Source organism: Schistocerca americana, chromosome 7 (assembly GCF_021461395.2).
Source record: "Schistocerca americana isolate TAMUIC-IGC-003095 chromosome 7, iqSchAmer2.1, whole genome shotgun sequence".
NCBI lineage: Eukaryota > Metazoa > Arthropoda > Insecta > Orthoptera > Acrididae > Schistocerca > Schistocerca americana.
Genome location: NC_060125.1, coordinates 617638980 through 617663364, shown reverse-complemented (window position 1 = coordinate 617663364; position 24385 = coordinate 617638980). Strand labels below are relative to the sequence as shown.

General features: G+C 42.3%; 1 protein-coding gene across 1 annotated transcript in view; it reads right to left on the bottom strand.

Moving 5' to 3' along the window:
* LOC124622369 (probable cytochrome P450 6a13) overlaps window positions 1-24385 on the bottom strand; it is a 90328-nt gene that overhangs the window by 32595 nt on the left and 33348 nt on the right. The window contains exons 2-3 of the mRNA XM_047148048.1: window positions 20292-20625; window positions 13971-14208 (exon numbers count right to left, since the gene is read on the bottom strand). Coding sequence (XP_047004004.1) covers window positions 13971-14208; window positions 20292-20625 — 572 coding nt within the window. The remainder of the gene's footprint in view (window positions 1-13970; window positions 14209-20291; window positions 20626-24385) is intronic.

The window sequence follows — 24385 nt, the reverse complement described above, 5'->3', positions numbered from 1 at the left end:
GGCTTTCCGCGGAGTGCGTCCTTCATTGGGCCATACAGATGTAAGTCCTAAGGTGTGAGGTGTGGGCTGTATGGCGGATGCGGAAGAATAGCCCAATGAAGTTTTGCGAACTCCTCTCGAATGCACCGACTTGTATGAGGCCTTGTGTTGTCACGTAGAAGAAGAAGTTCGTTTGTATTTTTGTGGAGACGAATGTGCTTTAGTTTACTGAGGGTAGCACAGCTATGTGCGACAGGCCGGTACGCGGGAGATGGGGTAAGTTTGAGTGACTTTACTGCGATGATTACATACGCCTTGCCCAACGACTCAGCGTGCTTTTGTTTATTGCTATGTCTCCGTAGACATTCTGCAACTGCCTGTTAATAAACTATTCAAAAACATTTGACCATCACTTCTGAAACTTCCTGTATTACATGTCTCGGCTTGCTGTGCGGTCTGTTTCAGGTCAGGGTATCGTAGAGCTTGGCTCTTTCCTAGCAAATCACAGCAAGATGACAGTGATGTTCTTAGTTACAAATATACATGGCCTTAGGAGTATAAATGTGGATCTTGTAATCCTTGGTACCTTAATATGTATCCGCTTCGGTGTGTTAGTTTTTTATCTCAGCATTTGTCTTGCCACAAACACGTCACATAGTTTACCACCTGCATGGTCATAACAGTATTCCTAAGTGGACTAAGCTTTTCAGTAGAGACTAACTGTTTTGCGTCCACGTGTCCACACTCCAACACATGACCTAATAAGCGTTAATGGCTTGCTCTTGCCACATGTCCTTGCAGATACCAACCAATCATCTTCTAATAGATTCCTGCCGATGTGTAGACAGGAGTGACACCACCAGCAGTCAACCAATGGTGTAAACCCCCAGAAGATGACCCCTACGTCGGGTTGAAACCGGATGGTGGTATAATAATAATAAAAGCGATTAAGACTGTTTCTGAATAATTGATTAATCATACTAATCGCTGCTTCATTTCCACAACCGTGTTGTCCAAAAATGCCTGTTAATATCTGCGACGCTCTGCTTTTCCGCCAAATAAGAACTCAATGGCAGTCCTCTGTTTGGAACGCACATCCGTCACAGACGCCATTTTGAAGGCTACATATAACGCCCCCACCTATCGGAGCCTTATGAAACTACAGGGGCTGAAGCAGGAATATTCAACGATGTCCCACAGAAAATTCTGAATTTTTTTACCGAAACTGGCAGAGAAAAAAATGCGTTGCATTACATATTGAATTCCCCTCACAGCTATTAGGAGCGGTATGTGTTCACGAGCATTCCTCCCCTCAGCCGTGATCATCGATTGTGGTGGCGTAGCGAACCTCTAGGAGACTTGGCTGCGCCAGCGTTTCTCATTCGTCGGTGTGGCGTGCAGCGACTATCGTTTCCTGTGGTTTCGACGAGAGGTGTCATCCCAGCTTGGTCACCCCTTAGAATTTGCCTAGACTAACAGTGAGGTCTACAACAGCCGTCTACCTTATTTGGTTAGCGAGGAGAAAGCGGAGTTCTACGAAACTTGGTTACAAAAAGCACATACAGCACGCAACATAGCTGAGAAGCACCAGCAGGATATATTCCATGTAATGTTTACAACGCGGTAGGTAAAAAGGAAGTTTCTTACAGTTTCTGAGAAAAAACTAGAAAATATGATAATAAATCCATCTACGTGAGTAAAATTTGTTCCATTCCATACTGGGCGCCTGGTACAGCAACCGGTTATGAGTTTCTTGAAATAAGACAGTCTCGGTGGAAATTTTTTATTTACAGAAAATGACGCGTTTCACCGTTTTGAAGCGTCATCAGATTGGGGGGTGAGGTGGGGGCGGGGGTGGAATATGACAATGGTGAGGCACATGCAGATTAAAATTGGGAAATGGACTTAATAAAAAAAAACACAATAGAGGACAAGCTCCAGGCTGTGAAACCGTGACTACAGTTAACCATATCTGTAAACACATGTAAAAATTAATGTGGAAAACCAACAATCGTCCATTAATGCCGACATATGTCATTAAATCGTCATGGGAGGAATAAAAGCAGTACAGAACCTGGAATCGGGAATACATTCCCAAGTACAACTGCAGTGTCTGCTGGATAGGAAAACTATGACAAACTAAGGAAAATTTAAGAAATCTTATTTAACACGGAGCCAGTTGATTTCTGGCGTACACATGATGGAGCGTTGCGTACAGCTGACAAGTAGTAGAGAGTGTGGTCGAGAAAAGGATACGTCAGCCATCCTTCTAATGTTGTAGCCTCAGTTGAAGTTTTATTGCTTGACAGGCATTACAAATTTTGCACTGTAAATTTATCTTCATACCCGAATTAATTTTGTGTTTTCGCACCTTTTTTATTAATATTATTGCACTAAATTCAGTTATAATAATTCATGTTTTACCAAATTTGTCTTTCGGATATGTAATTTAGTTATGCAGTCGCTTTTTGTAAGCACGTTGGTTAGTCAGCGCCATCCACCTGTAAAGTCTACTACTACAGTCGTATAGTCTTGCCTCTTCGGCTCTGTTTGTGTGGCCAGCTTGGACAGCTGTCGAGCCGCGCGGGATTAGCCGAGCGGTCTTGGGCGCTGCAGTCAAGGACTGTGCGGCTGGTTCCGGCGGAGGTTCGAATCCTCCCTCTGGCATGGGTGCCTGTGTTTCTCCTTAGGATAATTTAGGTTAAGTTGTGTGTAAGCTTAGGAACTGATGACATCAGCAGTTAAGTCCCTTAAGATTTCACACACATTTAATTTGAACGGCTGTCGTGTCGTGTTCTCGACCGCGTTGTCGGCTATTATGTCAGCTGTCCACAGTTTACCTATCCAGCAGACACTGTAGCTATACTTGGCGTTGTATTCTCGGTTCCACGTTCCGTAATTCTTTTATGCGTCCCATGACGGTAGGACGATGGTTGGTTATAAATTTTATTTGAACACCAGACTTGGTCAAAAATTTCAGACACATATTCGTATACCCGCCACACAGGAGCGGTTTTTAATACCTCTGTGGGTGTACGCCACCTTCCATGAGACATCTATGCCCAAATGCAGAAAACGAACGTTGGTTTTCCATATATATATTTACGTAAGTTCACATTTGAAGGGCTTATTTCAATAGTGGTACAAGTCCATTTTTGTTCATTTTGAGATACAGAATCCTAAAGTTAAATGAGCGCTGAAAAATCTGCAGTTGAGGTACCAGAAATATTCAAGCGTATGGCTTCTTGCTAGAGATGAACCTTTCTTTCCGTTTGTTTGGACCATTAATTTCAGAAACATTATAAGCAGAAAAGTAGAGGCAATGGACTTGTACCACTATTGAAATAGGCCCTTCATTTACGGTTAATTGTCGTAAAGGTTGTACAGCCTGAAACGTTGCCTCTTTTGTGTTTTTCCATTAACCCCATTTCCCCATTTTAATCTGCATGCGTCTCACTGTTGTCATTTATCACCCTTAGGTCATTCTGATGACTCCCCAAAAGGGCGAAACACGTTATTTCAGATTTTGCTATCGAGACTGCCTTATTTCAAGCCGTCTATGAGAGTTGTCCAATCATTCACAGAGCACACTAGGTAATAACTAAATACGATGTACTGAAACACTGATAACATCTGATGAATAAATTCGTGAGGACGGAGGTGGGCGGAGACCTCAGTGTAGGGAAATGGTCCACAGTTGCTGTGATTTCTGACCGGTGCACCGGACGTTACTGACACACTACAAAATCCACCCGGACTCCGCTGCACACCTAATAAGCAATAAAATCGAGAAACTAGAACAGTCGTGAATAAAGCTCTAATAAAAAATAACAGCAAGCAATTAGAGAAGTGTAATTAACCTTTTACCAGTTGTCACTTACAGTCCACCTCACACGCTAGGGTAGCTTGAATGCACGAGCGGAATCAGCCTGAGGTGTGTTGTATGAACTCTGCATTCGAACGCCTTTTACCCTTTTTCGCATTTCACTCCATTAACAGATTTTTGGCAATAACTTACAAAAGCGATTACCCTTCTAATGGTGTCTCCGAAAAATGCCAAGTGACACGGCGTTTCTATGCAGGATAAGGTTCACGGATGAAATATTGCTTATAAATATGGGAAAATCAAACGTCGGACTATCCACTACTGGTCAGCTGAAAATCCTTTGCATCTGACAAGGGAATGGTCCGACCCCTAAAGTTTTTTATACACAAAGAATACAACGAAAGAAATTCACTGTCAAAATTTTAGCTGCTAAGAAGCAACGCAAGTATTTTTTTAAAATTATTCAAGTTACTTGCTTTTTTCGCACGAAGAACCGCTTTCGTAAGCTATTTGTACAGCTGTTCCAGACTACCGCGCTATCGGTCACGACCGGAAAGCATAGCGCGCTAAATGTTACTAATGCCTGCAGTGACGCACGTGAATCTGAAGCATAAAATGTCACCCTATCTGTTGTTAGTGTTTTGAACAAAAGACAGTCGCACCGACAGCTAAACTGTTGCATTGTGGTTCTCAAAAAATGGCTAGCAAAGGAAAATGAACCTAAGCGGCGTTTGATGTTACATTACAGACAACTTACATCAACTGTAACTTTAATTTATTGAAATGAAATACTATATTTCTCTACACAAACATCACGATGTAACATATTGCATAATTATTACATTTTTTGAATAATGTGTATTTTAGTTACAATAAAACAGTGCCTTGTTTAATCACCAAAGTTGTCATAATAATGCGAAGTGTCGTTTGAATGAGCAAAACAAACGTTTTCTTTATACCAGGCTAACCGAACGAAACAAAAATTAATGTCTTCAGGTACGTCACAGAATTTATCGGTTTTATTTAGACAGAATTCCGGTGGAATAAGAAATGGCCCTGACCTTCGCTCTGCTTATGGTACTGCATACCGAGAATACTTAAAGCAGGCAGCGCTAGAAAGTAAGAAAACAACGCCATGTCAGTACTGCCGTCTGGTTTTCCATTCGCCGATTTCCACCAGTCACAAGCAGTAATCAAAACACCAATCAAAACGTCGAGTTTACACAAATGAAAAGAGATAATAAAACATCAATAACGAACTTCTAACATCCCTCCTCTTCATCTTTAACAGCTTATCAGAATTAGATAAAAGCCATGTCTGCAGGTATGTAAGAAACAAAGTTTTCTCATTCAGCAGTACACAAAAAAAAGAAAGGAAAACACCCCGGACAGGGTCACTTGGAACAGTGATCGAAACGTGGGTAGTTTTACATATTGACAATGCGTTCACAAACCAAGAAAAATTTTAGTGAGTGAATACTCAAAGGAGTTCGTAAAACGTGCCGATGCAATCTGAATATGCACAAATGACTGAAATTTAAGAACACTGTTCTCCGGATAAACCTCAAATGACTCGGAGCTATTGAAAATTATATTGTCGGGGAATTTCCTTAAAAACACTTTGCACGGTTGAGAAACTTCTTTATCGAAAGTCACAGTGGCTATTAAGGGTGGAATCTGATTGATATCAACAGATTCAAATGGTTCAAATGGCTCTGAGTACTATGGGACTTAACATCTATGGTCATCAGTCCCCTAGAACCTAGAACTACTTAAACCTAACTAACCTAAGGACATCACACAACAACAACAACAACAATAGAGGTATAGTTATTGCCTGGCTAACAGTCCGACAAAAGCAAGCAATTAATTTCTACAGCTGGTGAGGAAGCACTTAATTTTTGGTCCTAGTATGCCTTCGAGTCACAGAAGACAGATAAAAAACTGAAAACAGCAATCCGCCCATACTAATCGCTATCATTGTCGTATGTGATTGTGTCATAGCATTAATCTGATTTTTTCGTCTCGAAATGATAATGTGCGGCTTTCTCGCAGTTCTTTCACGAAATCTGACTCATTGGCATTAGACACAAGAGATATAGGGATAACAGCAAGTTTCGTTTTCATATCAGCTTTGAATTAGTATCATCTCCTCTACACTTTTACTTGAAGTAAACTTCGTAGTTTTCCGACATCTTACACTGTATGATTTCTTAAATCTCCCTTACCAGATTGAAGAAGACTTGAAATCAGAAATATTAATCTCAGTTGCGATTAGGACCGTCCAGTCTCTTAGATCTGCATCGGTTACTGTGACTGTTTCTCACGAGCAGGTCTACATGGTTCCTATCTCAAGAAAAACCGTCTAAAGAACTGTTCACGTTATTTTTCTCAAGTTTAGGGGTCTCTATTGGTTATTAAAGGGGGTTACGGAGACCCTTGGCCACTCTGTACAGTAAATATTTTCGGTAGTTTTCTCTTTCACAGTTTTGCGAATTTCATTTTGGTGCGTGTTTATTACTTCGTGTTGGTCTTTCTTCTATTTATACAATTTGCGGCCAAATTTTGTGAACCAAAATCCGATTTGACACCACTTCACTATGTCTCCCTTTTTAACACGTTACTGCAAAAGCAATGGATAATTATTGTGGATATTAAATGAGTTAAAAATTTGAACGAACATTAACTGTGAAAAACTGTTTCAGAGAAAACTGAAAATACCTTTACTAATTACCATCGCATCGAGTCATGTCATCTATTTAGTGAGCCTTAGCAGTTAAAAGTATGACAGGGTCCTTCTTTTGGTATATTCTTACTGTATTTACGACATGTTGGTTTGGACCATTCAATTGTGAGAGAAGTTGATAAACAAACACCTTGGTCAGTCAAATTGTCGTGTCGTCTTTCAGTAATTGCATCAATGGTCGCTATTGTAGTTGGGGAACTCCTTATACCCACAAGTACTTATACACTGAAGCGCCAACGAAACTGCCATAGGCATGCGTATTCGAATACACAGATATGTAAACAGGCAGAATACGGCGCTGCGGTCGGCAACGCCTAGATAAGACAACCAGTGTCTGGCGCAGTTGTTAGATCGGTTACTGCTGCTAAAATGGCAGGTTATCAAGTTTTAAGTGACTCTGAACCAGGTGTTACTGTCGGCACACGAACGATGGTACACAGCATATCCGCGGTGGCGATGAAGTGGGAATTTTCCCGTACGACCGTTTCACGAGTGTACCGTGAATATCAGGAATCCGATGAGACATAAAATATCCGACATCGCTGCGGCCGGAAAAAGATCCTGCAAGAACGGGGCCACCGACGACTGAAGAGAATCTTTCAGCGTGTCAGAAGTGCTACCTGTAACGAGAATTATACGTATAAGAATTTTTTTTTTATGAATTTAGACAAATTAATAATAGCAATGTGTTGAATTTCTTTTTCGATTCTTTTCGTGTCATGTTAAAGAAACTGTGAGTAACTTTTGAAACGAATATTATTTATGTTAGATTTCAAATAATGTGGTAATCAAAGGAAAGTGTATTTAATATTAAAACTATTGTAAGATGTGGAAATTGTAATTTATACACTTGGTCCATACGTAGGTAATGCATTAGGATATGTGTAGTAGAAAACCTGTGGTGAATACCCTACCTGTAGGGGAGCGGGAAAGGGTGGAGGCAGGCGAGGCGGGAAAACGCACACTGGCGCGGTTCGGCACAACGGGCTCAGTAAAACAGTCGGAGGCGAGCAACAGTCGGAAGTACACGTGCTGTACCGAGGAGGCCACCTAGGAAAAGTGGATTCCATTGAGCCTCGGATGAACCGATTCCGACGACTACTTGGCATGGCTATATTCTGAGGCACAAAATTGGATAGATTACGACGCTAAGAAGATGGAAAGCGCCGATATTGTGTGAGCCTTAGCCGTGCTTGCATGTGTGCCGTGCTTCTCGCTGCCCGCCAACCGCCGCACCGACTTGCACAGGTCAAACATTTATTTCATCTTTAGAAGTATATCTGTGTGGACCAGTGTCGAAACTGTTTCTAATGGTTAAATAATAACGTGACTTTCACCAGAATTGCTTTAGCCATGACTTATCCTGATCACTGACCTAGACAGGATCCTTACCTCGTATTGTGCAATCCGAGTATCCTAAGCTGAAAGTTTAATGTTTGTGTTAATGAAAATTATTAGCAGATTAATCTATGCCATAAAGGAGCCTAAAATTTCTGTGTGTTGTTACAAATGTGGGTAAAGAACAAAAGAGTTTTTTTTTTGAATTGAGTTAGTGATGTTATTTAATTAATTTGAGACAGAAATAATGACAGTTAAATTATTCAGAAGTAAAGAACAAAAGAGTAGTTATCCAGAGATTGATAATTTTGTGTGTTGATTTGCCTTCAGTACTAGATAGTGTCAGAATAACGACTATAACAGTTTCAGGGCCCCCCCTTTTGCTCTTGTTCATTCGTTCAAACCTTGATGTGTACTGATCAAATTTGACCAGTAAAGCTAAATTCTATATTAATCCTAAATGTATTAGAGTTTTTCCATTATTCATAGTGATATTGTGTGTGTACTTTTAAGATTGTCGACGCTAGGGCAATCTATGCCCGATTTCAGTCTGCTCAACATACAAAATGCAGTTCGTAGTAATCATTACTGTGTGGTGTTGTGTAAATATAGCTCGTCTAAATTAGTACCAAAAAGAGAAAACTTTAGTTCAGTGGATTTTTCCGGTTTCAAACTTTGCCATATAACACTTCATTACTACGAGTTACTATGCTTGTACATGCACCCACTTGTACAAGGAAAAACTCACTCATTGCCTAAGTAGGCTCTCGACCGAATTGTTAGTTATAGGTAACATCTACTGTGTATACATCTTGTCCATGCGAAAGAATAATTATACTGTACATTTGCTTGATGCATCACTGTAGTTACTGACTGAATATAAGTCCGATCTTGCTTCTATTAGGTACACGCGGTCAACTTTTGTACTAAAATCCTTGTTCATAAGGTGAAGCCCGTGAACTTATTACAGTACAGGCTTTATATAGCTAACCTACGTCCGAGTAGGGCGGAAGTGTTACATACCCATCGGCAAATTTCTGTCGATTTCAATGCTGGGCCATTAACAAGCGCCAGCCTGCGAACCATTCAACGAAACATCATCGATATGCACTTTATGGGCTTCCAGAGCCGAAGGCCCTCTCTTGTACCCTTGGTGACTGCACGACATAAAGCTTTACGCCTCGCTTGGGTCCGTCAACGCTGACATTGGACTGTTGATGACTGAAAACATGTTGCCTCGTCGGGCGAGTCCCGTTTCAAATTGTATCGAGCGGATGGACGTGTACGTGTAAGGAGACATCACGAATCCATGAACCCAGCATGTCAGCAGGGAACTGTTCAAGCTGGTCGAGGCAGACTGTATGATCATCTGCTACCACTCATGTCCATTAGCATTCCGACGGACTTGCGCAATTCCAGCAGGACAATGTGAGAGTCCACACGTCCATAATTGCTTCATAGTGTCTCCAGGAACCCTTTGAGTTTAAAGACTCCCGCTGGCCACCAAACACCCCAGATACGCACATAATTGAGCGTATCTCGGATGCCTTGCAACGTGCTGTTCAGAAAAGATTTCCACCCGTTCGTACTCTTATGGATTTATGGACAGCCTGCAGCATTCATGATGTCAGTTCCCTCCAGCAATACTTGAGACATTTGTCGAGTGTATGCCACGTCGTGTTCGGGAACTTCTGCGTGCCTGTGGGGGCCCTACACGATATTAGGAAGGTGTACCGGTTACTTTGGCTCTTCACTATAGTTGCTAACAGGTAGGTTGTCACAGCTATTCGGTGACATTCCGCTGCGCATAAGGCACTCTAACATGACATCGTTCGCAATTACTATAGATAATTACACAAATTTTTAACAGAAAATCGATTCGTAAATCGATCGATCGGTCGTTCTGGAAACACATAATAGCCCTCACACTTAAGAGAGCTAATATCTCTCGACTTTTAATTGTGATAAAAATACATGAATACACCGATGAGTCCCAAAGTCATTAAACGTGGTTTAATATACGCGAGCGCCTTAATAAGTCGAGTTGACATTTGACGCACAGTTAGTCCAAGGTATTTTTATAGCATCTATCAATGCTACACTCAACATTTTCGTCCGATAGCCATAATGACATTTTACGTGCTACGTGAACGTTTACATTTGGTACCATAGGACAGACGTATATGCAACCTTTCCTCATGAATGTGTCAGTACTTTGAGGCGCTGTTATTTTCTTACTATTTGTTCATCATAGCTTAGGACTATAAAACACTCCTCAAAGACTTCTTACAATGAATTAGATATAGTATACAATTCCACTGAAAAAATTATCATAATTCGGTAGCTGTAAAAATTAAAAGATGCTTGCTTATGTAGACAATTCGCCACATTTTCCTCTACTGTTTCATGAAAACTGCGGCTTGTTCTAATTACCCTTTCGGGATGTATGTACGAGACACAGTCTTAGCTACCTCATGCTGATTGTACAGATGGAAAAGGAAATTATGCCTCTACATGTAGCTGAGACATCACACTGTAGAGAGGTAATATATAATGTAATAATAATAATGATGAAAGGAGAAGGAATTTAATAAAATAATAATTGGGCTGGAAAATAGATAAACTGCCTGTTGACTGCTTGGAGATTGCAGACGATGTTTCCATCCTACCTGAATCTATTAAAAATGGAGGTAAATCTCTTACAAGAGAGAACTACGAAACCAGACCTACATGTGTCTTTTGAAAAAACAGAGTATATGACAGATGCGAAGTGGCATCGAAACACATAGAAACTGCTTATATAAAAAAAGAAAAAGGCAACAAAATTTAAATACTTATCTGAAACAATACCACCATATACTTTGGAGAAGGAAACTATGTTAGCATGAGCTTTTCAGTTAACAAAAAACCTCTTTAAGGTTTCCATAAATATAAAATTCCGGCAATACCACAGTGTTTTTACATCTGAATGCCTTCATGCTTCGGAATGCCTGCCGATAAATACAACTAGACAGTTAGGTGAAATAGAAAACATGCAGAAAAAAATAATCAGGGAAGTTATGGGACCATACGCTGAGATGACAAAAGTCATAGGATAGCTATAAGCATAAATACAGATGCTGGCAGTGTCGCGGACACAAGATATAAAAGAGCAGTGCATTGGCGGAGTTATCTTTTGTATTCAGTCGACGTGATTACGGCCGAACGACAGGAGTTAACAGACCCTGAACGCGAAATGGTGGTTGCAGCTAGACGCATAGGACATTCCATTTTGAAAATCGTTAGAAAATTCAATATTCGGCGATCCTCAGCGTCAAGAGTGTGCCCGGAATACCAAATTTCATAACCGCAGAAATCAATGTGAGTTGTACAACGAACGTATCCGTGAGTACAACTTGTCGAAATTTGACGTTAACGGGCTATGGCAGCAGACGAGCGACGGGAGTACAGTTGCTAACAACACGACATCGCCCTAAGGTCCTCACCTGGGATTTTGAGCATATCGGTTGGATCCTAGACGACTGGAAAACCATGGTCTGGTCGGATGAGTCCCGATTTCGGAAAACCGTTGTCTGATTAGATGAGTCCCGATTTCAGTTGGTAAGAGCTGATGCTAGGGTTCGAGTGTACTGCAGACCCCACGAAGCCATGGAGCCAAATTGTCAACAAGGCACTGTACAAGCTGTTGGTGACGCCATAGTGGCGTGGGCTGTGTTTACGTGGAATGGACTACTGGTTCCAAAGGTCCAACTGAACCGATAATTGACAGCGAATGGCTATGTTAGGCTACTTCCAGATCATTTTCAGCCATTCATGTACTTCGTGGTCCCAAAGAACTATGCGCCATGTCACCGGGTCACATCGTTCGCGGTTAGTTGTAAGAACATTTTGGACGATTCCAGCAAATCGTCTGGCCGCCCAGAGCGCCCAACATGAACACCATCGAAAATTTACGAGAGATATTAGAGAGGTTAGCTCGTCCACGAAATCCTGCACCGTCAACTGTTTCGCGATTATGGATAGCTATAGAGGCAGCATGATTCAGTATTTCTTCAGGGGACTTCCAATGACTTGTTGAGTCCGTGGCACTTCGATTTGCTGCACTATGTCGGATAAAAAGAGATCCAACACGATATTAGGGCATACCCCATAACGTATATCACATCAGTGTAATATGAAAATGTGGAAAGGAAATTAAGAAGTAATAAAGAAGATGATTAAAAAATAGACTGAATATTAGACGCATTGAGGAAGTCAAGTGTTGTATTCAGTGGACACCTAAAATGATTAGATGAAGAAAGAATTTAAAACAAGAAGATTTTTAACTTTTGTGACAGAAATAGAAAAACATCAGTGACATAGATCAAAGAACTTAAAGAAATGTGAGAAAGTAAATAGTTTCAAAGGCTTTCAGGAGTAACAAATAAAAAAACACAGGCGTCAAATAGATAGAAGAAAGAAGAGAAAAACACAGGAAAAGAATGAGAAATTGTTGGTAAGAAAAAAAAGGGGAAAAAAGAAGGGAAAAGTTAGTCATGTAGTCCTTAGTAGACCAAACCATTAAAAGAAGTATAACGGAAAGCGCAATAACAATTTTTACTAAACTGAGGTTCTTTCTTACTCTCGTTATGGTCCCAGGCAGGTCCACTACTGTTACTTCCACTGTAACCACCGAGCGAGGTGGCGCAGTGGTTAGCACACTGGACTCGCATTCGGGAGGACGACGGTTCAATCGCGTCTCCGGCCATCCTGATTTAGGTTTTCCGTGATTTCCCTGAATCGTTTCAGGCGAATGCCGAGATGGTTCCTTTGAAAGGGCACGGCCGATTTCCCTCCCAATCCTTCCCTAACCCGAGCTTGCGCTCCGTCTCTAATAACCTCGTTGTTGACGGGACGTTAAACACTAACCACCACCACCACTGTAACCGTAGTGATATCTAACGTTTTTCGGGACAAACGAAAATATTTATGTATACACGTTACCAGTAAATGAAAGCCTATTTACTGATATTAAATGAAGGCATCATGATGAATCAATGAAGATTACACGATATGAAGCTACAACAGCGAATATCGGTCGGAAATTCCAAGTATATGCGATGACTAATGAAAATTTCTACCAGACCTGCAATGGAATCAAGATACTGTACAGTTATGCTATCTGATCATGCTCCACTTTCCTGACTCAAATCATTATTTTCATTCATAATTTCATGTATGACTTCCAAATACTACCAGCACAGTTCTCTCTTTGGGTATGCATAATAACAGCACAGGGGAATGGCATAGGTTCTTATCCTGTCGCTGGGGTACTTACAGTAATTATATTAGCTGAAACAAAATGAATGGACTTACGTAACAAGAAAGGCATTTACATTAAACTGTGCCACGGAAGTGATGTTATTTCCACGCAACCTATCGCAGGACCACAAACACAAATGTTTGGAAATGAGAAGTGGATATATTAATGGCAATAATAGCTTGAGTCAGGCCTGAGGGCATGCTCGGGTAACCAAATAAATATGGCACTTGCTACAGACATGCAGGACATTTCCGTACGATTACTAATGTGGTAAAAATTTTCACTGGTCATCTCACTCTGACTGGAAGCTCCTGTTAACTTTCTTTCCGTGTTTTCCAATTAAATGTTCTTACTCCGTCGTATGTAAGACACAATGTTCTTATGTTTTATTTATCCAAACAGTTTTCGACAGCTGTGCCGTCTTCAGTGGGTCTCGATTTGTTTATGTAAAATATTTTACAAAACTCATGGTTGTTTTCTTATTTTAATCCAGTTAAATAACATGGGCTTTTCAAAAATTTGTTTTTATATCTTCCCTGTAATTACGTTATTGTGAAAATGGATTTTTTCACGTCACTTGTTTTCATGCCTTCTTACTGTTTTGACAGCATACCATCTGCAGCGTACTTGTAATAAGTCATTAAGCTATTATTTCTTATTCGCACCAGGCGGTTAATATTTGCGCGGGGATAATGATGGGTTGTCAAACGGCGATGTAGCGTGTGATACAAATAATTACAAGTTAGCCACACGAGAGCGTAAGTCTGAATGCATCTTACTTGTGGGTGTGTTCTCCTCAGACGCGAGGCCGTTCAGTCTCGCTTGCAAGAACTCGTGCATCACGTCATCTCGGCAGAGGTGGTTCTCCTGCCTGTACTGCAGAATTCCTAGGGCGACTCCCTTGAAGAAGTCGTAGGTGTCGCGCGTGAAGAAGCCGAAGAAGAAAATCCAGGCGACTTCTGGGTGCCACATCGACAGGAACTCCACGAAATTTTTTCGTCGAGTCGGATACATTGCCTGCGAATTCCAGATTACTTATTTCATATCTACAAACACTACGAGGATTTTATTACGACAGAAATCTACATCGTAACTTACTTTGGTTTGTTAAAATATTATGTAACCTAATGGATGGCATTAGTGCATTGTATACTAACCCAAAAGTCTTGAACTCTAAAACGTAATAGATGACATTTGGCGGTTAGAATGTGGCCCACAGTGAATTACTATCCTGTACCAATCACTTCATTTCCCTGCAGGTTTAATGTCTGAGTTGCATATATTCCAATGTCTGCCTCATCCTACACTTTTTTCCTGGTACGGTTCCCGCTACGCCTGACGCTTCAACACATTTCCTATGATCCTGCCACTTCTTCTCGTCAGTGTTTCCTAGTTTTCCTTTCATAGTCGATTCTGGAGAGACATTAATTATTTATTGTTATATCTGCCCACCTGATTCTGAGCATATTCTTTTAATTGTGTGGCAAAGTGCGAGATTACATACTTTAATGTCTTGAGTTCGATCTCCAGTCAGTCCTATGATTTTTATCTGTCCCTTATCATTTCTGGCAATATTTCTTAAAGTGAAAAATGTTGAAGTTTCCTGTGGATCACAGTCCTGCCGGTCTTTCTGTAAAGTACAGGAGAAATCAAGTAGGAGAAGGGCAACGAGGTATCACTTTCTACAATCCATAGCTAATAATGCTCTGTGTTGTTCAGAGTAACCTTCAAGTTGATGGCAGTTTTACCTTAGTTCCTTTCATTATTTAAAATGTGTCATAACTCTTCTTTCATGGTTCCTCATAATTGCATGATTCACATCCATGCGATGCTTTGCTCTATAGCCACGCGGGATTAGCAGAGCGGTCTGGAGCGCTGCAGTCATGGACTGTGCGGCTGGTCCCGGCGGAGGTTCGAGTCCTCCCTCGGGCATGGGTGTGTGTGTGTTTATCCTTAGGATAATTTAGGTTAAGCAGTGTGTAAGCTTTGGTACTGATGACCTTAGCAGTTAAGTCCCATAAGATTTCACACACATTTGAACATTTTTTTGTGCTCTATACACAAATTCTCCGTAACTTCCTTCTCCAACTTTGTCAGACGCGTAATTTAAATCAATCTTCATTAATTCTTTAGCTGCACTTTTTTAATTACTTGAAAGGTTTAGATACCTCTGGATCATCTTCAGATCTAAAACAACGTAGAACTAAACATGTTCCGTATAACATGTCACAATAATTACAACACAATTGTACATAAATATAAATGTTACCTAAGTAGCTGTGACAGCAAGCTGTCTAGTCTGTCACAACCTCACATCAGAATATAGTGTTTTGCAACTGCGGTCAACTATCTTGTAGAGGTACAGGAGAGGGTACGGGGAAAGGGAACATGAGGGAAAGAGCTAATTGGAGGGGCGATGATTGGGAGAGGGAAAGGAAGCAGGTAGGTTGAGTGGTAGAGAACTAAAGAGCTTGGCAAGGCAAGGCCTTACGTTAAAATTAAAAAAAAAATATAACATGTAAAAATTCTCTTCGACTATTAATAGTGCAGAACAATGGATGTGTGAACTGGTAAACTGTAAACGACGTAAGATAGTAAAATTATAAAATGGAGTGAGGGGGGCAGAAAGGGAGGAAAGAACGCAGGAGCCGCGGTCCCAGGCGCCTTGCACGGTTAGTGCAACTTCCCCCCCCCCCCCCCCCCAACAACCCCCCCTCCTGTTCCCCGTCGGAGGTTCGAGTCCTCCCTCCATCATGGGTGTGTTTGTTGTCCTTAGCGTAAGTTAGATTAGGTATGTGTGTAAGCCTAGGGACCGATGACCTCAGCAGTTTGGTCCCATAGGAACTTATCGCAAAACAAAAGGGAGGATGGCGGAGGGTGGCAAGGGAGGCGTGCTACTAAAGAATGGGTCTTAAAATGGCAAAAAGTTAATTACGTAAAAACCTTACGTTTATATGTTAAAAGTGTAGACGAATGGACGAATGAAAATGTAAAAGGCATAAAACAGTAAAATGTAAAAGTGGAAATAAAGCAACTAAATATGAAGTACGGTCTTAAAATACCAAGGTTGTAAAACACTGGAAGTATAGAACCATAAGGGTCTTTCTCTGAAAGTAGGTAAGATGTATAAAGGTTTTCATTAAGATCATAAAGCTGTAGAACAATGAATGTAAAATAAAAAAAGACGGAAAGGATTGTAGACGGAAAAGGATTACAGAAATCGAGTTGTGTGCGGTACTTGCAACCTTAGTTGCTGCACAATTTACTGTTATATACTTTTCATGGTTTTATACTTTCAAGCTTTAAATTTTTTAATATTTAATGACAATTCCGTTATAGGTGCTCTATATAATTTAGCTTCTATAATTCTGCGCACAGTAGGACGTCCATTCCATTCAACACGTCATCTCATTCTCAGAAGCTAGTAACGAAAACACCAGATCTGATCGTTAATGTTTTTTCAGCGTAACTTTTGATCCCACTTCTGAACCAAATACTCTTTTGTCGATTGCTCTAAACGTCTTAACTTACTTTAAGTGTAAATTGCTATCTGTGTAAATATAGTTATCATAATTCGTATCGTAATTTCGAAAAACGACTTCTCTGAGGCCACAACTTGTATGTTAGATTGATATTGGAATCCCTTAGCAACAACATAAGTTATTTTATGTGCACAGTTAGGTAACCCAGAAAGTATTTTGTAATACTTTCGTAGAACTGGGCTTCACTACCGTATGATACGTTCAATGTATGTAACTTTTCCCTACTTACGCTATATGTATTTATTGCTCCACCAGGGGCAGCTTATTTTGGTCTATGTGGTAATTATTAAGTGATCATTTGGAGAACGTAGTTGAAAAGCAACAGAGACTTCCCTTCAGCGAGTGAAACTTTTGTTTGACTCCAAAAAAATGCGACAGGGCTCCTTAGAATTTCACACTTTAATTCTTACGGGCATGGTGGCTCTAATTATGATCACCGGTTTCGATTCAACGCCAAACTCGTTAATAATATTTAGGAACACTGCACTATGTGCCTAGTGCACCTGTTTCTTAAGGTCCATAAAGGCTGACGCATGCTGTGTGGGCTTAAGTGTGCAGTACCAACGAGTGTTTCGAAAAGGTGCACGTATTTAGCGGTTATTTATGTTTTCGTTACTGATTGTTTCCCTTCATCAACTTACAAATATAGTACAGGTACGCTGCAAACAATGATGCAGTCCAAACGTTAATGGTAGTGTCCTTCCGTTAGAGCTGTTCTCTGGTGAAGCCGATTTTAGTTGGAATGTGATCAACAACACTGCTACGAGTCGTCGATCGTCGCAACATTATTCCCACCGCAAGATGCTACCAAGTATGGAAATTCGTCTTCTTCAAAACGAGCTTGGGTAACAAAATCCCGCTTTAGAAAGTAACCGTGTTGTGCTGGGTACGACACCTTTTAACTTGTGCCGTGATGGTTACGGTAGCGCTCAACTTGAATTTTCTCAGCGGAGTTGCCGTGTGAGGGGTCTGATACAGCTCACCCTGCCCGAGGAGGACAGATTCGTTGCGCCTATAGAGTGCAGTGCTCCTACCATGGCAATTGACCAGCAGACTAGCGTGCCACACTGGGGCGCGACAGTGTTGGTGCGAGGCGAACTCACTGATCTGACGCTGCGCAGTTTCACGTGTCGCAGATGCGGCCACAGATAGTTTTTGGGTTCCTAACGTAGCCGTACATGTAGAGGGGTGTTCCTAAGTCCCTGCAGTGTTTCAGGAGACGACGGGGCGAGAAATACAAGGCACACGGGGAACAGGCACTTCAATGAAGTTTTAAACTCAGAATACAGGTTTTCATTATGGGCACCGCGTGTGACGTCAATTCTTTTGTGCCGACATACGCTTTTCAGATATGTTCACTGGGCTGCCTAGCTCATTCCCGAACTAATTCGATGCGGCAGTATGGAGTAGATGATTTATCTGCATACTAATTGAGTAACTGTCGTTGCCCGGATATGGATTTACTCCCATCTCCTATTCGTCTGTCTCCCTCTCCCACCTTTCTATGTCCATCTCATACTTCCCCTCCCCCTTGTCTACCCGACTGTTGCTGCCCCACTATCTATCCGTCCCCTCCTCCCAACTCTCTCTATCTTCTTCTCCCCCTCTCCCTGTGCACCACCTCCTCTTTCCCTCGCTGTTCATCTCCTACTCCCATCTCTCTCCCTCCACCTTTCTCCTCTTCGCTATCTCTATTTCTTAACTCCTCCCAATCTCTCTGCCCATCTCCTCCTACGCCCTCTATCACTTCTTCTCCTTTTCCACCTCTCTCTTTCCATCTCCTCCTCTTTCCTTCCTCTCTCCCTCTGCCACTCTCCTCTCTCTCCATCCATCTCTTCCTCCTCCTTTTCTCTGTCCACGCCCCCTTCCCCCGAATTACTGTGTCCATCTCTTCCTACTTCATATCACTGAAGGTGATGACTCGTGGTACGAGGAAAATGTGCGTTCCTGTCCCGCTCCGGCACAAATTTTCATACATTGCTTCGGGTAATACGTGTATAATTATTACAGCTGAGCTGAGCTTCAGGAATATATGGGATAGCAAGCACGGAGACAACAAGAAGAACTGCACCACAAGATGATTATTCAGGAATATATTACTATATTATTCGAAGCTTGTAGTCGTCCTTCAATCATGAACAGTAGGAACACCGGAACAGAAAAGAATCGAAGCGTTTTAGATGTGATGCTACAGAGGAACGTTGGAAATTAGGTGAACAGAAGTGCTAATGAAAGACGATGTTCTGAACAGAATTGGCAAAGAAAAGAATTTTTGGAGAACACCGACAAGAAGAAGGGACATGATGATTCAACATGTGTTACGACATCTAGTTGTAGCCCCTATGAGCCGGCCAGAGTGGCCGAGAGGTTCTAGGCGCTACAGTCTGGAACCGCGTGACCGCTACGGTCTCAGGTTCGAATCCTACCTCGGGCATGGATGTGTGTGATGTCCTTAGGTCAGTTAGGTTTAAGTAGTTCTACGTTCTAGGGGACTGATGGCCTCAGCAGTTAAGCCCCATAGTGCACAGAGCCATTTGAACCATTTTTTGTAGCCTCTATGGTTCGGGAGGGGGCTTTGCAGGTTAAAGACTGTAAGGGAAGACACACATTGGAATAATGGAATATATACAGCTGTTAGTTCAGGACTTAGGATGCAGCTTGTGGCACGTGGCATTAGTTTTAATCACGAGAATCATCATCATCATTGTTCTGCCAAAAGTCGGGTTTTCACATGGTAGCTTTCTTCACGTCTGCATAATTTCCTCTTCCCTTTATGTCGTCTATCATCTTGTATCTCCTTCTTCCTCTCAGTTTTCTCCCACAAACCAGTCCTTCCAAAGCATCTATTAGCAAGCACTCCCTTCTCAATGAATGTCCCAATCAGTTCTTTTTCCTTTCTCTCACAACCTTCAGCAGACATCGTCTCTCATCAACCCTTTCCAATACTCTTTCATTACTCACTCTTTCCACCCAGCTAATTCTCTCCATTGTCCTCCACATCCACATCTCAAATGCTTCTCATCTTTTTCATCCTCTCGTCTCAGCGTCCATGTTTCTGCCCCATACAGTGCCACACTCCAGAAAAAACATTTGCCAAGTCTTTTCCTTAGACCTTTATCTAATTTGCCGTATCAGAGTCTCCTCTTTCTGTTGAATGCCTCCTCCGCTATGGCAATTCGAGCTTTCGCCTCCTGGTGGCATCTAAGGTCTTCAGTTATTGTGCTTGCAAGATATTTAAATGCACTTACTTGGCTAATGGTGTATTGTCCTAATTTAATATTGAACAGTCTGCGTCTCGTACTGATGACCATACTCTTTGTTTTTGCTGCGTTTATTTGCATCCCATATTTCACCCAAGCTTCGTTCAGATCCATCAGCATGTTATTCACTGTCCGCTCACTTTCTGCCACTAATACCATGACGTCGGCAAATCTTATACATTCTATTCTCTTTCCACCAGCACATATTCCTCTTTTCCCATCTAATGATGGGAAACAATCCACCCTGCAAAAGTAGCCACCATAAACTTTGCTGTGGGTAGAGGGCAGTGGCTCTTACCTTGAGGGCGAGCTGGAGGTACGTCGAGCGCGGGTCGTCGATGGCGCCACATTCGATGCCGAAGGCGCAGCAGCCGATGGAGTCGGTGGCGAACCGCGAGCAGACTGCCAGCAGGTCGACGTCCCTCCAGCCGACGCCCTGGATCCTCCGGGAGAGGGCGCGCTGCACGCCGCGGCCGCACTGCTCCAGCCAGCAGGACAGCCGCTCCGTCCTGGCCGGCGAGAAGCCCTTCACGTACAGCTGCATCACCTCACGCCACCGCTCGTCGTCGACGTCGAACAGGTGCTTCGAGATGGGGTCCACGCGGATGCCTTTCATCTGCACCTTCATGGCCCTTTGAGGCGCCCACACACACAAAGCAATATCGTCAGAACGTCAGCACTCGTAGCAACACGCATATTCGTGGAACGTCAGGCAGACCTAACCGATATGCTAGAAGGGAAACATAATACAGAGCCAAAGAAAATGGTAGAGCTTCCTGATACCGTCTTGGGCACCCACGAGCATTCAGAAGTGCCGCAGTACGACGTACCATGGACTCAACCTATGTCTGAAGTAGTGCTGGAGGCAACTGACTCCATGAATCCTGCAGGGTTATCCATAAATCCGTAAGAGTACGAGGGCGTGGAGATTATAAAATAAATAAAAAAAATAATATAAAATATTAATTATTGTATACGTATGATACTGATTGGTTTTCATTACTATTTGCTTATCTGGAACGTGGACGTTTAATTATTTGGTATCAGACGCTTGACAATGGCTTTCTCGTAAATGCAATGTTATTCGTAGTTGACCGTGAAATGTGATTCAAATAATCGGACTTCGTATTTAAATCGTTTCCAAAGACTGCTGCGGTAGGTGCGGACTCAAAATCTCAGTATTAGAATAACTTGCCAGCCATGTCAATACGTCGTACACAGGTGACGGTCTACTAAACATAAAAAAGTTTACACAGTTAGTTAAATCGGATATATCCAACGAATAAGCCTACAGTTAAATAATTCAACTTACTTTCATAAATATAGAATCTTTACAGGGTCGAGTGCCTAGTGTGATTGCAACTCGCAGTGTTCTTATATAACATCAAATATGGCGGTGTGCCAGTTAATAAAATATACGTGCTTCCCGCACCAGCTATTCTACCAGACCTACATCTTCTTAATGAAACATAAGAGTGTCCTAATTGTTTTTTGTTTTATCAGCGGCATAGCGCTGCAGTTCTGTGCCATAGGCTTTATTTATTTGTCAGAGATTAATTATTTAATTAAGATTTCGCGTTTCCGAGGAAACTCTCGCACGGCATGCAAATGTGCCTTTATAAGATCTCTTCGCAACAGTATGTTGCAAGGCATCCCAGATATGCTCCATAATGTTTATGTCTGCGGAGTATGGTGGCTAGCGGAAGTGTTTAAACTCAGAAGAGTGTTCCTAGAGTCACTCCGTAGCAGTTCTGGACGTGTCGCAGTTCTGGGGTGTCGCATTGTCCTGCTGCAATTGTCCAAGTCCGTCGGAATGAACAATGGACATGAATGGATGCAAGTGATCAGACAGGATGCTTATGTATGTGTTACCTGTCAGAGTCGTATCTAGACGTACACGTCCCACACCGTTACAGAGCCTGCAACCCACTTGAACAGTCCCCTTCTGACGTGTTAGGTCCATGGATTCGTAAGTTTGTGTGCATACCTGTACCCGTTCATCCGCTCGGTAAAATTTGGAACGAGACTCGTCCGACGAGGCAACATGTCTCCAGTCATTAATAGTCCAATGTCGGTGTTGACGCAGGCTGCAGTGGCCGTGCGGTTCTAGGCGCTACAGTCTGGAGCCGAGCGACCCCTACCGTCGCACATGCCTCGGGCAGGGATGTGTGTGATGTCCTTAGGTTAGTTAGTTTCAAGTAGTTCTAAGTTGTAGGGGACTGATGACCTCCGCTGTTAAGTCCCATAGTGCTCAGAGCCATTTGAACCATCTATGTGAGTAAAATTGGTTCCATTTTTTTCGGTGTTGACGCGCTCAAGCGAGGCGTAAAGTTTTGTGTCGTGGGGTGGTCAAGGGTACACAAGTGGGTCTTGGCTCCGACAGCCCATGTCGATAATGTTTAGTTGAGTTGTTCGTACGCTGAAACTTGTTGATGGCCCAGCACAGAAATCTGCAGCAATCTGCGGAAGGGTTGCACTTCTGACACGTTGAACGATTCTCTTCAATAGTCTTTGGTCCCGTTCTTTCAGGATCTTTTTCCGGCCCCAGAGATGTCGGTGATCATATGTTTTACCGAATCCCTGATGTTTATGTACACCAGTACAATGATTGTACGGGAAAATCTCCACTTCATCGCTGCCTCGGAGATGCTGTGACTCATCGCTCGTGCCGACTACAATACCGCGTTGAAACCCACTTAAATGTTGATAACCTGCCATTATAGCAGCAGTAAGCGATCTAACAACTGCGCCAGACAATTTTATTCTTATTTCGCGTTTGCAGACCACAGCGCCGTATTCTGCCTTTTTACTTTTCTCTGTATCTGAATACGCTGCCTGTACCAGTTTCTGTGGCCCTTCAGTGTATTTTGTATACCATGCACACAACTGCATACTATATATGTATACTGAATCATTATGATGTCAACCTCCACTTGAGAAACAACGTAATCAATCTGCAGTCACCAGTACATAATCAATTCTGGCCTTGCGGTTCTAGGCGCTTCACTCTGGAACCGCGTGACTTTTACAGTCGCAGGTTCGAATCCTGCCTCGGGCATGGATGTGTGTGATGTCCTTAGGTTAGTTAAGTTTAAGTAGTTCTACGTTCTAGGGGACTGATGACCACAGATGCTAAGTCCCATAGTCCTCAGAGCCATTTGAACCATTTTAATCAATTCTCTTTGCCAAGACTTATCAGTGTACTGAAATACGCCTGATACAAATCAGGATATTTAGAGAATTACCCGTGACAATTTCAAATCATGCTGTATTTGGTTTCATATTGTCTTCACTGTCGTGTGTACTATGAGAAGAATTTCGTTCATTTTACGTGCATTGTGTAAAAAAGCAGTTCCTGTCAGATTGTCATTATTGTAATTATTTTCTGAAATAATAATAAGTTACACTACTGATCATTAAAATTGCTACACCACGAAGATGACGTGCTACAGACGTGAAATGTAACCGACAGGAAGAAGATGCTGTGATATGCAAATGATTAGCTTTTCAGAGCATTCACACAAGGTTGGCGCCGGTGGCGACACCTATAACGTGCTGAAACGAGGAAAGTTTCCAACCGATTTCTCATACTCAAACAGCAGTTGACCGGCGTTGCCTGTTGAAACGTTGTTGTGATGCCTCGTATAAGAAGTACAAATGCGTACCATCACGTTTCCGACTTTGAAAATGTTCGGATTTTAGCCCATCGCGATTGCGGTTTATCGTATAGCGACATTGCCGCTCCCGTTGGTCGAGATCCAATGACTGTTAGCAGATTATGGAATCGGTGGGTTCAGGATCCCAACGGCCTCGTATCACTATCAGTCGAGATGACAGGCATCTTATCCACATGGCTGTAACAGATCGTGCAGCCACGTCTCGATCACTGAGTCAACAGATGGGGACGTTTGCAAAACGTCATTTTTTCGGATGAATCCTTGTTCTGTATACAGCATCATAATGGTCGCAGCCGTGTTTGGCGACAGCGCGGTGAACGCACATTGGAAGCGTGTATTCGTCATCGCCATACTGGTGTATTACGCGGTGTGATGGTATGGGTGCCATTGGTTACACGTCTCGGTCACCTCTTGTTCGCATTGACGGCAATTTGAACAGTGAACGTTACATTTCAGTTGTGTTACGACCCGTGGCTCTCCCCTTCATTCGATCCCTGTGATACCCTACATTTGAGCACGATAATGCACGACCGCATGTTGCAGGTCCTGTACGGGCCTATCTGGATACAGAAAATGTTCGATTTTCTGCCCTGGACAGCACATTTTCCACATCTCTCACCAACTGAAAACGTCTGGTCAGTGGTGGCTTAGCAACTGGCTCGTCACAATACGCCAGTCACTACTCTTGATGAACTGTGGTATCGATTTGAAGCTG